The 16,796-nt window shown below is 34.1% G+C and overlaps 1 protein-coding gene across 10 annotated transcripts in view; it reads left to right on the forward strand.

Annotated features, from left to right (window-relative positions):
- The window catches only part of RASAL2 (RAS protein activator like 2), a 347,106-nt gene that overhangs the window by 99,324 nt on the left and 230,986 nt on the right, over positions 1 to 16,796 (forward strand). For 2 of the 10 annotated variants that reach the window (XM_077901805.1, XM_077901810.1), the window contains exon 1: positions 14,099 to 15,018. The exons of 5 other annotated variants lie outside the window; for them this stretch is intronic. In XM_077901805.1, the coding sequence (XP_077757931.1) occupies positions 14,421 to 15,018 (598 nt within the window). In that variant the 5' untranslated portion in view covers positions 14,099 to 14,420. Of the gene's footprint in view, positions 1 to 14,097; positions 15,019 to 16,796 lie in introns of those variants that run through there. 3 more of the 10 variants (XM_077901806.1, XM_077901809.1, XM_077901808.1) reach the window with 2 other exon arrangements.

The following is a 16,796-nucleotide window of genomic DNA, read 5'->3' on the forward strand; positions in this document are numbered from 1 at the left end:
CCCAGAACATATCCTAAGAAGCTCAAAAAATCACATCTAAAATGAATTTGAGAAACCTTGCTACACAGACTGTATTTCCTATTCTTTGTTAGACAGAAAGCAAAGAAGTAAGTCTAGCTTCTGTTTCTTTTATTTTTCATCTCACTATAGACTACTTGGTTTTCCTGTGTGTGTATCTATATTTTCTAATAATTCAAGAATAGGTACCAAAAGAATTGGAGGTGCTTATGAACATCCAGAATTTTGTAAAGCCAAAATATATTTTGAATAATTAGAGGAAAAGAGGTAACAAAATATATGAAACCCTGCATAGTAGTATCTTAAATATGTGTATGACTTCATACTTCTGAGATTACCTAAATATGTTTATTAAGTTCTACCTATGTATTTGTGTCCTACCAAACCTTTTGATATTTTATAAGTTAGTTAAATTGGTATCCTGACTGACTGTAATCTAAAAAGAAAGCAGCTACTGATAAGATTGATTATTGGTAGAAAAGAATCCATCATCAGCTAGAATGAACTGTTTTGCAAAGTAGAGAGACTATATGATCTAATGATTTTGGAGAAAGATTGAACTTGAGTTTTTATTTCTGAGTTTATGTGTCTTTGGTACAAGATCCTATGCATATTCAAATTTGTTTGGGTTTCAACCCTGGGGAGGCGGGGGGGTGGTGGTGGTGGTGGTGGTGGGGAACCCTATTTAAATCAGGAATAAGCATTCACTGTGAATTTTCCATGTTAGAGCATATGTTTTTAGATAGTGAAGACCTGCTCTTATTTGAGTTTAAATCTGAATCAAACATGTCTTATTTCTATATGTACTTGTATGCTTTAAATAAAGATAATTCCAAAGAAGTACAAAAGTCTACTTCACAAAAGTGACAAGGATTAATGACTTCAAGTATTAGAAAAATTAAGTAGAACAATATTCTATCACCAGCTTCTACTTTTGATAATGTGCCAAAGAATGTGAACCAGCTGCTCCTCCCTCTACTGAAATGTTTAAGAACTTTGGTCAGCATAGCTGAATTGTTAGCTAGATCCTTTAATTAAAATAGATCATCTAATTGATACATGAAGTTCTTCTTAAAGTCAGGGGATAAGCCTCTCAGAGTTCCCAGCAGATCCAAAAAGAAGCTTAAAATAGGGAACAATACATAAAACTAACTAAAATACAAAGGAAAATGCATTAGTGCAATAGAAGGATGAAGGAAGAAGAAAATTTAAAAACATATAAATTGCAATTAAAAGTGTTTATAGCATCTTTTTCTTTCTTTCTTTCTTTCTTTTTCTTTCTTTCTTTTCTCCCTTTCTTTCTTTCTCTTTCTTTCTTTCTTTTTCTTTTTCTTTCTTTCTTTTTCCTTTCTTTCTTTCTTTCTTTCTTTCTTTCTTTCTTTCTTTCTTTCTTCTTTCTCCTTCCTTCCTTCCTTCCTTCCTTCCTTCCTTCCTTCCTTCCTTCCTTCCTTCTTTCTTTTCTTTTCTTTTCTTTTCTTTTCTTTTCTTTTCTTTTCTTTTCTTTCTTTCTTTCTTTCTTTCTTTCTTTCTTTCTTTCTTTCTTTCTTTCTTTCTTTCTTTCTTTCTTCTTCTCCTTCCTTCCTTCCTTCCTTCCTTCCTTCCTTCCTTCCTTCCTTCCTTCCTTCCTTCCTTCTTTCTCTCTCTCTCTCTCTCTTTCTTTCTTTCTTTCTTTTTCGATTTTATTTATTTGAGAGAAAGAGAAAGTGAGAGACAGAACATAAGCAGAGGGGTGAGGCAGAGGAAGGAGAAGCAGACACCCTGCTAAGCGAGCGGGATGTGGGGCTCTATCCTAGGAACTTGGGATCATGACCTGAGCCTAGGGCAGACTCTTAACCGACTGAGCCACCCAGGGGCCCCTACAGAATGCTTTCATATTTTTATGTCTCTTCCAAGTCAGTATGAGATAAGTTTAGGACAGCTGTTATGAAATAACATATATCCATTCATTCTGTAATGAAGTGGATTTAGTATTTTCTTTAAATAATAAAACCAATACTTCAGAGATAGATGGATAGATATAGATTATATTTACCTAGCTTAAGCAACCAATCAATAAGTGACAAATTTAACTTCCAAAGCTAATAATGAAAATGGGAAGGAATTTAGAGGCCTGCAGTGACTAAGTAGGCAAATGGATGTGTAATTTTCAGTACTTGCCTCTCTGAGGCTGCACAGCTATTTCTTTTGCATTCCATCTCCTAGAGACTGGTTTAGGAGAGGAAGAAGTACAGAAGTCTGAAGTCCTAGGATGCTGGCACTGCCCTTGGGGAAAGTTCAGATCTTGCATCACTTCTTGGGTATGCACACATTTCCAGTTCCCACAGAGAAGCTGATCCCTGGCAGAAGGCAAATAGACACAGTGAGACTGAGTCACAACTTGAGAATCAGGGAAATTATTTTTTAAAGGAATAAAGGCTCTTAGTAGGATCAAATTTCTGTATCTGAACAGGAAGCAGTGAAAAAATATATTTAAATCTGGATCACTTTTGAGGGAATCTGTTCCAACAATTTCAGATTGCTCTGCCATGACATAAATCAGTGTAGATTCATCTTGGAATTACTGTTATTGGTTCTCCTTCACAAACATTGACTGATAATCCTTCATTGCATTTTAACTCGACCTGACAGCTCTATATTATACCCTTTATATATGGTTAATAGGATAAACACAGGTCATGTATTAAGCGAATGTTAAGACCACAGTAAATGCCACAAATCTTTTCTGTCTTTTTTTCTGATAAAAAGTTCATTTGCTGGAAAAATCTTACAACAGTAAAATAAATTACTTTTGTTTATAATTTTATGAGTCCTCTATATTGAAAAGAATGAAAATTAATTAATCAGTACTGTCCTGAAAAGCAGAGGACATGATTTTATGACATTATGCTTCATAAAACTTAATTCTATTTGGAAATTCTTTAACTCGCTTTGTTTCTTTAAAGTTTTTCTTCTCTCTCAGTAGCTAACAGAGGTATTTGATATACCATTTCTCTACTTAGATTGACGTGGCCTTTCTGAGAGGGATCTACTCTCTTTCCTTATAACTAACGACCTATATTGCCTCAAACATGCATGTGTCTTAATAGTTTCTGCATCAACTAAATTTGTATTTCTAGAAAAAAAAACTTGTTAACAACTAAAACAGTATTTCATGCTTCTTTCTTGTCCTTTTCCCATTTTACATTATTCTTGTTTTCCCTTCTTTAATACTTCTCTCAATCCATATACTTGAGGAAATAAGTAACTACTAGGTTCAAGGAAAACAACTGCCTGCAGTGAATTATATGACTGTTTTCTCTCCCTGCTCTGCCCTCCTTTCCCTACAGTGTATGTTTTGATGTGATTTCCATGGTATCAGAGATAATGTTAAGCAGGTGCTATTAGTCTGAGGTTAGGTACTTTTATTCTAGATCTTTCTCAGATTTTATTAATTAATTTAACAAGTATTTATTAAGTGCCCCTCCTTGTCAAGCAGTGGGATCACTATGGATAATAGAAACAGGCATGGAGGTTATAGCCTTATGGGTAAAACAGGTATTGATTAATAGTCTCACAAGGAAATGTCCAAATACAAGTGTAATTGTAATAGAGAGATGCATGAGTCTGTGAAGGCCTGTAATAGGGGAGTCAGGAGTCAGGACAGGCTTCCTCCAGGAGGTTATACTTGAACTGCAATCAGAAGCTTGAGTAGGCAGGTGATAAGGGGAGGAAGATCCTTCTAGAAAGTGGGAGCAATGTGAATAAGAACCCTGTGGTGGGTAGGAAAGTGGCTAATATGAAGGACTGATGAAAGGATTTAAGTTTGTCTTTAAGAGGGAAGCTGAAGGGGTGGGGTATGGGACCCCAGGGTATGTCAAGGAATTATGGCTGGTTTTGTGTTGCCTTTTATAAGAGTAGTGGGAAACCATTGAAAGGTTTTATTTATTTATTTATTTATTTATTTATTTATTTATTTATTTACATTGTTTTTTAAAATAATTTTTTTATTTATTTATGATAGTCACAGAGAGAGAGAGAGAGAGAGAGAGGCAGAGACACAGGCAGAGGGAGAAGCAGGCTCCGTGCACCGGGAGCCTGACGATCCCGGGTCTCCAGGATCATGCCTGGGCCAAAGGCAGGCGCTAAACCGCTGTGCCACCCAGGGATCCCCAAGAAGAGATTTAAAAAAAAATATTTTATTTATTTATTCATGAGAGACAGAGACACAGGCAGATAGAGAAGCAGTTCCCCTCAAGGAGCCTGATGTGGGACTCGATCCCAGATCCCAGGATCAGGACCTGAGCCAAAGGCAGATACTCAACCTCTAAGCCATCTAGGCATTCCTGAAAGGTTTTAAACAGGATGCCATAAATTTGTATTTCAAGAAGATTCTTCTGACTATAGTAAGAATAATGGTTTACATAGGGCCATCGTAGAGGTAGGTAGATGAATTTGGGAGGCTGTTGTAATCCAGGTGAGAAGTAATAAATAGTAGGTTAATTTAGGGGAAATGGCAAGAAGTAGATAGATTAAATAATACTTAGGAGAAAAAAATCAAGAAGACTTACAAATTGTATATTGTGCGGTAAAGGAGGAAGATGAATGAGGTTTGGGACTTGTATAACTAAATGGATGTAGTGCCCTTTATTAAGATAAGGAACACTGGAATGAGAACAAATTTTAAAGAAAAGACCATGGGTTAGGTTTTATACATTTTGAAACTGAGATCACAAAATGTCAAATTGACTATATGAGTATGTTGCTCAGTGGAAACAAGGTCTGGACTGGAGGTATAAGTTGATATGGTAACAGGGAATGATGAGGTGCGTGGTGAGAATATGGGGAGAGGATGCTAAGGACCCAGCTTTGAAAAACTCCCAACATTTAGACTAGATAGCGAAGGTATGATCAGAGAGGTTAGAGGAAACCAGAGTTTTTATTTTATTTTATTTTATTTTATTTTATTTTATTTTATTTTATTTATTTATTTATTTATTTTTTTAAATTTATTTATTCATGATAGTCACACGGAGAGAGAGAGAGGCAGAGACACAAGCAGGCTCCAAGCACCGGGAGCCCGATGTGGGATTCAATCCCGAGTCTCCAGGATCACGCCCTGGGCCAAAGGCAGGCGCCAAACCGCTGTGCCACCCAGGGATCCCCAGAGTTTTTATTTTAAAAAAGACTTTAATGATGGCATTAGCGATCAGTGTTTTTTATTTTAAAATGCCTTCTTATTTTAAAGGATGGTTGATTCCAATATTGTCTGTTAAAAATAATCATTTGACCTTTCTAGACATATTTTTATCTCTTCAACAAGAAGTGGATATGTGTATGTCAGGTGTGTCTTTTACTTCTACTACTTAGAAGGGAGGTAGTTTTTGCCACAGGAAGTGTTTCATCAGGAAGCAGATGTGCTCCAGTGATAGGAGATGGGAAAGGGATGTTTTGTTATTAATTACTTAGCTCTGTATAAACAAAGACGTTGTATTTTTGAAAGATGTCTTCTTCTAGTTGGTAGAAGTGGCTCCTATTCTTAAAGCATTTCATGAATCGATCTAAGAAGGAATGTACTCTCTTGTTCAGTATCAGGACTCCAGAACTCTTTAATTGAGCATATGTCATGTCTTCTAAAGCATATGGGATATATAGAATAGGATTTCAGTATAGAAAAGGTATGTCTTAAGATAGGAAGTGATGGAAGACTATTTGTAAACTGAGAAAGCTCAAGTTCTTCCTTTTCATCTTTACTTCCCTTAGTTGAGGTAAATCTAAAAGGACATTTTAATGAGAAAATGATAGCATATTTTAAACTTTAAAAAAACAAAGACTTTTAGCATTTAAATAACACTGCAATAACTGGTCTTAATGTCACACTTATGCTCTTTAACGTTTTCAACTGTGTTCTTGGGAATGATAATTTGGAAAATGCTAATTTAAGGAAGTCATAGAATCCTGAACTGGGATTGGGATACACATGGGTTTGTTTGTTTGTTGTTTGTTTTGCTGTTAACTAAGTAATTATTGACAAATCTCTTCACTCTGACCTTTTCGATTATGTCAAAGAGTTAGTTAAGTTGATCTGTGATGACTTTTCTAATTCCCTGTTCTCTAATTCAGAATCTGTGGATTAATGTTAAGGTTTTCATTTTTGCTGCTTGTAGGTTTTATGTATATGTATATATATTTGTATAAAGTTCTATATATATGTTGTATAAAGTTTTATATGTATATATATATACTTTCAAAAGGAGCAAAATACACATTCTCATTGTAAAGTTTATTATTACAGAAATTAGTATAAAAATGAAAATCTCTGGTAATAACAAAAATAACAATAGATTTTATTGTTAAAAAAGAAAATGACTGAAAGAAAATAGAAATAAAGGAGACAAGAATATATGATGGGGAAAAGACAGTCTCTTCATAAATGGTGCTGGGGAAAACTGGACAGCTAAATGCAAAAGAATGAAACTGGACCACTTTCTTACACCATACACAAAAATAAACTCAAAATGGATTAAAGACCTAAATATGATGGCTGAAGCCATAAAACTCCTAGGAAAAAAAATAAAAACATAAGCACTAATCTGTTGGGCATTGACCTTAGCAACATCTTTCTAAATACATCTTCTCAGGCAAGATAAACAAAAGCAAAAATAAACGATTGAGATTACTCCAAAATAAAAAGCTTTTGCACAGCAAAAAAACCACTAACAAAATAACAAGGCAGCCTACTGAATGGGAGAAGATATTTGCAAATGATATATCCAATAAGGGATTAATATCCAAAATGTACAAAGAACTTATACGACTCAGCCCCCAACCCACAAATAATCCTTTTTTTTAACCCACAAATAATCCCGTTATAAATGGGCATAGGACCTGAAGAGACATTTTTCCGAAGAAGAAATGCAGCTGATCAACAGCACATGAAAAGATGCTCAACACCACCAGTCATCAGGGAAATGCAAATCAAAACCACAGTGAGATAGCACCTTTCACCTGTCAGAATGGTTATACTCAAAAACATAAGAAATAATGAGTGTTGGCAAATATGTGGAGAAAAAAGAACTCTTATGCATAGTGGGAATGCAAATTGGGGCAGCCAATGTGGAAAACAGTATGGAGGTCCTCAAAAAGTTAAAAATAGAAATACCATATGATCCAGTAATTCTACTACTGAGTATCTACATAAAGAAAATAAAAATACCAATTTGAAAAAATATATGCACTTCTATGTTTATTACAGCATTATTTATAATAGCCAAGATTTGGAAGCAACACAAGTATCCACTGATAGATGAATGGATAAAGAAGAAATGGTGTGTGTGTGTGTGTGTAAGTGTGTGTGTATAAAAAGGAATATTAGTCATAAAAAAGAATGAGAGATTGTCACATGCAACAACATGGATGGACCTAGAGTTATCACACCAAGTTAAAAAAGTAGAGAAAGATAAATACTTTATGATTTCACTTATGTGTATAATTTAAGAAACAAGTGAACAGAAAGAAAGACAAAAAAACCAGACTCTCCAATATGTAGAACAGACTAGTGGTTGCCAGAGTGGAGAGGGTTGGGGGGATTCATAAAATAGATAAAGGAGATTAAGAGTATACTTACTTGATGAGCACTGAATAATGCATAGAATTGTTGAGTTATTGCACACCTAAAACTAATATAACACTGTTAATTACACTTCAATTAAAAATAAAAAAGAGCCACTTCTCCCCTGCTGCTAATCTGCTTTCCAGTGGTAATGTCTCCTGTAGATTTTTTAACCTTCTTTTTACAGTTGACTCTTGAACAATGCAGGGGCTAGGGGCAATGACCCCTGTGTAGTCAAAAATCCACATATAATTTTTGACTATCCCAAAGCTTAACTAGTGATATCCTACTGTTGACCCAGAAACTTTACCGATAACCTATTTGGTATATGTGTTGTATACTGTGTACAGTATAATTCAATACAATACTTTTTTACAATAAAAATAAGCTACAGAAAAGAAAACGTTATTAAGAAAATCACAAGGAAGGGAAAATGCATTTGCAGTACTGTATGTATATTAAAAAAACCCTATGTAAAAGTGGACCTGTGGTCAACTGTATATGGAAGGGGAGAGGAAATACAGTCGGTTCTGTTAGCATGCTCGTTTTCAAAACCAGAACTTGTACCATGTGCTTGGTATTAAGGAACAATTTGAGTATTGAGTAAATTTTGTGTTTGCTTATGTCCCATTCGTCTGAGAGACACTCTATAAACACGGAAAAGTATATTTAGTTAAACTATAACATATAGGAAATACTCAGAAAGCATACATTTCAACCCGCTAGAAGCTACCTCCATTTCTCTACTGGGTTTATGAGCCACATCCATCCACCCAGGGTACTGCGGCTCTCTTTCAGATTTCAGATAACCCTCCTTCCACTACTTCAGAGAAAGCAGAAGCTGCAACCCTTTTGACGCCCACTTCCATAGGCAAACAAAGTTTTTTTTTCAAAGTAACCTGGCAGATTTATTTTAGAATTTAGGTGTTTCTTAACGAGTTAGCATGTATAAAATGGCCTATAGTTTTAGTTTCCTTTCCTTCTTATGTGTCATTGTTGCAGTTTCTGTGTGTGGCTCCCCAACCCCATCTTCCCCATGAGCCCTGTAGTTCTATTGTGCAATTTTGTATAGTGTGGGGATTTTTAGGAATGCATGTCACATTATAGTAGAATTGACTATAATAATAGAATCTCGAGATCAAGAGAATCTCAGAAGTTAGTTTTATCTTTAAGCCTTAGACTTGTTAAAAATCCTCTTACTACATACTCCTCTAACACCTTGTATACTTTTCCCTTTTTAATGTAAGCATTTCCTGATCAACTGGCAGTTCCAAGAGGATAGGGATGAGTGTCTGTCCTGTTCTTTTTTTTTTTTTTCCTGTAGTCTGATACAGTGACTGATACATGGTAGATGCTCAATTACAATTTAAAATACTATTCTATACAGCTATAAGTACTTGTATATTTATTTAGAGAATTCATGTTGCTTTTGACTTAGAAACCAGAAGCGTTCTTAAAGCTGTGCTTTAAATATTTCATATTATTATTGTGAAAATTTTAAAGTAGTTCATTGAAATTTGAGGTGGCAGAAATGTTATTGTACTGACACTTCAATCAGCAGCCAATTGTTATAGTAGGATTTATAATGAATGTAGTAGTTCAGTGGTACTAGTGTCATTGTTTCTAATTTTAAGAAACTATAAATCCTGTAAATATTATCTTAAAAATTCATGAATTCGTCATTATATTTTGAGAAAATTCGAAAATGTAGAGTGGCAGGTTATTGTCTTAAATTCAGATGAAAGATAAAACTGGAAAAATAAATAACATAAGTAACATTAGGCTTTCGTAATGATAAAAGTTATTTGAAGCATTTGACTCAAGCTTTAGCAGCCATGAGAGAGATGAGTCTTTTCCTTTATTTCTTTAACTATCCTTCTTAGAGACTGTCACTTCCTCAGTCTGTAGCTATTTTGCTTTCTGATTTCTCTTGGGTCTTTTTCTGTATTTATTATTTTCCAGTTCCATGTTCCTTAAATAGGGAAGTTTTTCGTAAGAAGGTTTGTGGTACTTCCTCAAAAGAATTGAGCTGATGATTTAGAAAATGTGATAATTATTTTTACCTTACCTATTTAGTATATAAAAGAATTTTCTCATTTAACATTGAGTCTCTGAGTTTCACAGTGTTGATTACAGGGCTCAAGTTCTACTGTGCAACTTTATTATAGCTTTAAAAAAAAGATTTTATTTATTTATTTGAGAGAGTGAGAGAGAGAGAACACATGACTGGGGGAGGGGGAGAAACTGATTCTCCACTGAACAGGGAGCCTGACCCTGCATGAGGCTCAATCCCAGGACCCCAGGATTATGTCTTGAGCTGAAGACAGACGCTTAACTGACTGAGCCACCCAGGTGGCCCCTCAAAATTATAGTCTTAGTTTAATTTTCCATTGAGGTATCTCAATAGGAGATGATCTTGATTAACTCCCCTCTCCCATAAAACCTGTGGATCTAGGGATGCCTGGGTAGCTCAGCAGTTAAGCGTCTGCCTTTTGCCCAGGGCGTGATCCTGGAGATTTATTCTCATGAATAAATAAATAAAATCTTAAAAAACCTGTGGAACTAGATTTTTTTTATATTGGTTACAAGATACTCTGAAGTGGTCTTTGTATTATAGACCCAAAGGAAATAATTGCAAAATTAAAAAAAATTGTTTAATATTTTATTTCAGTGTAATTTCAAGCCTATAGAAAATTTGCTGAAGTGCAAAGAATGCTTATATATCCTTTACCTACATTTAATAATTATGTATTTTGCCCCATTTGCTTTATCATATTTATCTACTTTTCTATGCATAGTTTTTTCTTGAATCATTTAAGAGTAAGTTGGAAACATCATGCTCCTATGTCCCTAAATACTTCTGTATGAATTTCCTAAGAATAAGAACATTCTCTTTTGTAATCGTAAAATTATCTAAAATCAGGAAATTTAATGTTGATATGATTCTATTATCCATAATCCATATTCTATTTTGTCAGTTCCAATAATGTTCTTTATAGCTGTTTTTTTTTTCTTTTCCCAGTTTAGGCTCCCATCCACAATCATGCATTGCTTTTAATGGTTTCTCTGTAGTCTCCTTTGAATTACAACAGTTTCATAGCTTTTCTTTGATTTTCTTGACCTTGACATTTTTGAAGCAAGGACAGTTATTTTATAGATCTGTGATTTGAGGTTTTCTGATATTTCTTGTGATTAGATTAGATTTAGGTTATGTATTTTTAGAATAATACACAAGTATGTATCCTTCACAGTTCAATATTAGGAGGTACATAAAGTTAGTTCCAGTATTAGTATATATGTATGTATGTATGTATTCATTCATTCATCCATCCATTTATTCTCTTCCATGTGTTTTTTATCCTTTCCTCACGCATAAAATACACAGAAAGTAGTTTCAGAATCACCAACCTGTAACACTGGCTAAGCAAACTACTAACTAAAAGTTCAGTATTGCTTACGATTTTTTAAGGTAAAATTTAATTATGGGAAAATGCATAAATCTTTTTTTTTTTTTACGAGTTTATTTTGAGAGAGTGAGCTCATGTATGCACAGAAGCAGGAGGAGGGGCAGAGGCAGAGGAAGGGAGAGAATCTCAAGCCCACTCCGTGCTGAGCCAGTACTGGGGAAGATCTCACAATTCTGAGATCCTGACCTGAGCCAAAATCAAGTCAGTTGCCTAACTGAGCTACCATGGTGCCCCTCAAAATGCATAAATCTTAAGTACGTGGATAGCTTTTTATAAATACATAAACCCATATTCCTATCTCTATCAAGACTTAGAAAGTTTTCATCACCCCAGAAAGCTTCCTGGTGCCTCTTTCCTGTTAATAGCGTCCTCTACCACTGACAACTGTTTTTCTGAAATTTTTCCCCATCATAGATTAGTTTATCTGGTTTTAAAATTCTGTAGAAATGGAATCATACAGTATGTACTCTTCTATGTCCAGTTCCTTTTGTTGGCATAGTATCTGGGATATTCATACACATTGTTTTTTTTTAGTTGTTGTTGTTAATAGTTCATTCTTTTTCTGGCTGAGTAGTACATCATTGTATGAAAATACCACAATTTAGTTTATTCATTCTACTGTGATGGGCATTTGGGTTGTTTCCAGTTTTTGTCTGTTCTAAATAAAGCTGCTGTGAACATTGAAGTATAAGTATGTGTATTTTAATTTCTCTTGAGTAAATATGCCTGTGAGTGAAGTGGAACTGCAGGGTCTTGGGTAGATGTAGGTTTTTTTGTTTTTTTTTTTTAAGATTTTATTTTATTTATTCATGAGAGACACAGAAAGAGAGAGAGAGAGAGAGAGAGAGAGAGAGAGAGAAAGGCAGAGACACAGGCAGAGGGAGAAGCAGGCTCCATGCAGTGAGCCTGATGTGGGACTCGATCCCAGGACACTGGGATCACGCCTTGAGCTGAAGGCAGATGCTCAACCGCTGAGCCACCAAGGTGTCCCTAAGATGTCAGTTTATAAGGAAAATGTTAAATTTGTTTCATAGTAGTTGAACCATTTTATGTTCCCATTACCAATTATGAGTTTTCTGGTTGCTCCACTTCCTCACCAACACCTGTACTGTTTGTTAGGTCTTTAAATGTTAGCCATGCTATTGGATGTGATTGATATTTCATTATACATTTAACTTGTATTTCTCTAATTACTAATGAGGTTGATTATTTTTTCATATGCTTATTGACCATTCATATAGATTTCTTTGTGAAGGGTTTGTCCAACTTTTTTTGCCTATTTTTTAAATATTAGGTTTCTTTCTTTTTTTCTTTTTACTAATTGTAGTTCTTTATATATTGTAGTACAAAGCAGAAGATAATTGAATTGTGAATATTTTCTCCCATTTTGTGACTTATTGATTTTATAATGTCTTCTACTGAACAGACACTTTTGGTTTTTGTGCAGTTTTATTTATTTATTTATTTATTTATTTATTTATTTATTTATTTATTTTTAATTTATTTTTTATTGGTGTTCAATTTACTAACATACAGAATAACCCCCAGTGCCCGTCACCCATTCACTCCCACCCCCCGCCCTGTGCAGTTTTATTTGTTTATATTTTCCTATCATGGTTATTGCATTTTTGTATTCTAAGAAATCTTCTACCCTCAGTTCACAAGCATAGTCTATGGTTTATTTTCTAAGCATTATAGTTTTATATTTTACATTTAGGTTTATTTTCATCACAGATAAATTTTGTAGATGGTGCGATGTGCCATTAATAGAGATTAGAACTTAATGTTTATTGTTTTTGTCTGTGCAGAGTCAGATTTCTGGGGTTTTTTCTTTTTGCTTTTTTTAAAGAGAAAATTTTGTGATTGTAAGACACTCTACTTTGATGTGTATTGCTTTTGGGAAAGCCAAATACTTCAGCATTTCTTTAATATAGACATGTATAAATTTGGAGCCTATAAAAACAAACAAAAATGGGATTATTTCCTTATGATAATGGAAATAACTAAAACACTTTAATATGTTTAAAAGAATAGATAAGATACTATAAATTTCCTATTTCTATAGTAGTAACGAGACTGTGAGAATGGTTTTTCATTGTACGTGTTCTACAACTATGTTTTTACTTTTCCAGATGAAATTATTTTTTCTAAAACTTGTAAAGTGATTTGATTATCATGTTGTATCTCTTTTATTGGTGGCCTAAAGTCTGTCAGGCTTTCCATTTGAAACCCCTGTTTTTAGGGTTTTATGAGCAGACATTTGAAGAAAAAAATTAACCAGCTGGCAACTTGGCATTCATGATCTTGTTTCACTATAAGGTACTTTGCTTTAAGAAGATTTTAAATAGTCAGCTCTTTTTTTTTTTTTTTTTTAAATTGTAAGCAGCACAAAGAAGAGGCAAGGAATTTCTTTGTTTAAACAGATAGGGAATGTATTTCCAGACAGCTTATCCCAATTAGATTTACAAAGGAAACTTTCCCTTTTAGAAGTCATTTAGTATATATGTTCCTGTGTTCTGGTTCCCACAAGATATTGCCTCAAGACTTTGCTTTTCCTTTGCTGCAGTTCATAGTAAATATCCTCTGTCCCCGTTTTCTTTTCTGTCCATTTATGCTTTTAAAATTCTCCCTACTATATTTATCTACATTTAAGATGGCTTTAAATTTTGGCATTTTTTTGGCCATTTTGACTTGTCCTTGCACTGTCTGCTTGAGTAAAACAGTGTATGACTTTACCTATTGGTTGAAAAACAGTATTAATTTTGAGTGAAGTGGTGGTGTAAATAGCAATGATTTTCTTGAAATTAAATTTCTAAACTACATATTTTTAGAAACTATTCTGAAGAGTTGTCACTTCAAGGGCAGGCTTTCTTCTTCCGTAAAATGTGGATGTCAGCCTGACTACTTTCACAATCTGTTTTTAACCCACTATCATTTGCATGGTGAACACTTAACTGCTATTGGTCTACAAAGGTGTTTGTGGGTTTTTTTTGCCGTTTTTATTTCACTTCTTATTTTCTTTAAAATCATTTCCTGAAAACTTAGCACAGAAATGTAACCTACAGCAGGAAGCGAGATGATCTTCTGGAAATCTTTGCTTTTGTTGCACTCTGAAGATTCTTTGCTGCAGGCAAGAGAGTTTTGGGTGCTGCTAAAATTTCGGAGATCTGGGAAAATGGGGTAATAACATGACACCAGCTCTTAAGCAGCAACATCTGCTGTGGTTCAAAGCCACACAAAGAAAGCTGCTTAAGCAGTTGAATATTTTGGACTGCACGGACAAGTGTGGTTCAACTGCAAAGACTGCAGAGTAGAGGAAACTTAAAGTTAAGAGAAGTTGTTAAAAAATGGAGTCGTGGAAGATGAGCATCTTTAAGAGACAGACATCACCTTGTCCTCCAAGCTATCGAAGATCTTTGTCAGAACCTGCTTATGCAAAATCAGAGATAGGAATAAGCTTAAAGAGTTATCCATGGCGTGGTCCAGTGAAAATCAAGAGGAAGAAAAATGAACATGCTGTTTCCAGTCTAGGAAAGCCACTGGGTGCTTATCGGTGGCAAACACATCCCAGCTGTAGATGGAAAGGGGGCAAAAGGGAGAGGTTACAGACTAATAAAAGAGACTTGGATGAACGGCAACAAAAGGTCCTGCCAGAGATGGTTGGTAGTAATGCTTCTTCCTCTGCTATTGAGGTCCTTGGAACACCAACAGAGAAGCTGAACCTGGTCAACACCCGGTCACTTCGGGTTCCATTCACCAGATCTATTTCAGAGCCAGAACCTCGCTGCAGTATCAGATTTGTTAGATCATGGCCGACTACAGGAAGGTCAGAGGAGTCTGAACAGCAGGGATATTTCATCCGTGGCATTTTCTCTACTCTTTCCAATGGCTTCTCCAGGATGCTGAGTCTGAAAGGAGAATCAACCAATGAGCCAGTAAGAGAAGGTATATTGTGATGAATAAGGGGATAAAGAAGGGATGGCTCAATTTTAGTTACTATTGGAATTTTAATTATTTCTGTTTTATAATAAGATAAACCATTCTATTTGATCATTATAAAATGAATTTGTACAGTTTTTAAAGTGATAAACACTGCTTCAGAAATCCTTTTTCAATGAATGATAGTAAATAATAGTAAAGAATACATTGTTTAAATTAAAGAATTTTTCCCCTTTATGTTATATTCTTGAATTCTACTTTGGAGCCTATGTAAAAGTGTTTTGTATCATTTTGTTTCATTTTGTTTTTTAACCCTTATCTCCACTGATATACTTTTGCAAGTTAAATGAGATTTAGAGGAGATATAATCAAATAATTTCCTCATGAGAAAGTTGAGAATTAGAAAATAGAATTATTATATTCTCATAAAAATAAATATTATTAGAACTATTTAGAGCAGAATTGTATTGAGAGCTTTAAATTGGTTAGAATTTTCATTTGCTTGTGTCATAAAACTACACAATTTGAAGATGAAAGCAAGAGATACAAATCTTTTTTTTTGATACAAATCTTGAATGTGTTCAGATGATAAAATAGAAGCTTATGTTTGATTCATTTTTTTTTTAAACCTCATGTGGGACTTATTTAAACTTAAAAATCTTTTATATTGATGGTAGCACTGTTAAATACAAAAAAAGAACTCTTAAAGTTTTATGTAATTGCCTTGGAAATGATTGACCTTATCTGCTAAACTATTTCAGTTATGTGTTACGACCATGTTTGTTTGTTTGTTATTTTTGGAAACTTCAGCACTAAAACTGATAATATCTCCATCCAGTTGAGGTCATTTTTGAGCAAGCTCTTACTATTAGAATATTTCAGCTTATCTTTACTGTAAGGTTGACCACATCAGGAAAAGTTTAAACTCTTCAGAAAATTATGGGAGTTGTTGAAGAATTATGCTGTTGGAGTACAGTTTAATTTCTTTTAAAATGAAGATGGAGAATGCAAAGGCTGACCTATCAGTGAAAAATTAAATAGTTTTCCAAATATATGTGTGCCAGTAATTCGGCATTCCTTTTAAACTTTATCCTCCCTAGATTTTCCTTTGCTCAGTGAGTTTTAATGATACTATTAAGTGTATCTATTTTCTTCTTACCCTTGACTTATTAATAATTACCAAGAGCAAAATCTTTTTAATATGCCTGCATTAACATTCTGTTGAAATTTCTGGAAGATGATGTTGTTGGATTTCCTTGGATGCCAGTGTGTGTGCTTCCTTATCAGATGATGACAGGATGATGTAAAGGAGTAGTAATTTCCAAGGAAATTAAGAGTTTGAAATAAATTCTTAAGATCAGTGCCTCTCAATAGTTAATATGTGTGCATTTGATAAAAGAAAGCTATAGGGTTTTGGGGGTTTGGGTTTTTTTAAAAAAAATGTTTGTGTTCATAAAGTTTTTGGGCTTTTGTACTTAACTTTCAGTTTCTAGTATATTTGCATATTTGCCAAGCTATTGGCTGCCTAGTATGAATGATGTGCTCAAAGACTGTCCCTACTTTTTACACATTTATGGTTTACTTAAGAAGATACAAAATAGTCTATATTTACTGTATTCCTAATATATTTCCTAATATTCTTTATTGCTTATAAGCATATAATAACTATATATTTGGAAGCATAAACAGTTTAAGGTGCTATGAGAAGGGATTTCAAGTCCAGTAATTAAAGAATAGTACACATTATTCTTTCCAGTCAAATCAGCAATTTTTATTAAATCCTG

Source organism: Canis aureus, chromosome 6 (assembly GCF_053574225.1).
Source record: "Canis aureus isolate CA01 chromosome 6, VMU_Caureus_v.1.0, whole genome shotgun sequence".
Taxonomy (NCBI): Eukaryota; Metazoa; Chordata; class Mammalia; order Carnivora; family Canidae; genus Canis; species Canis aureus.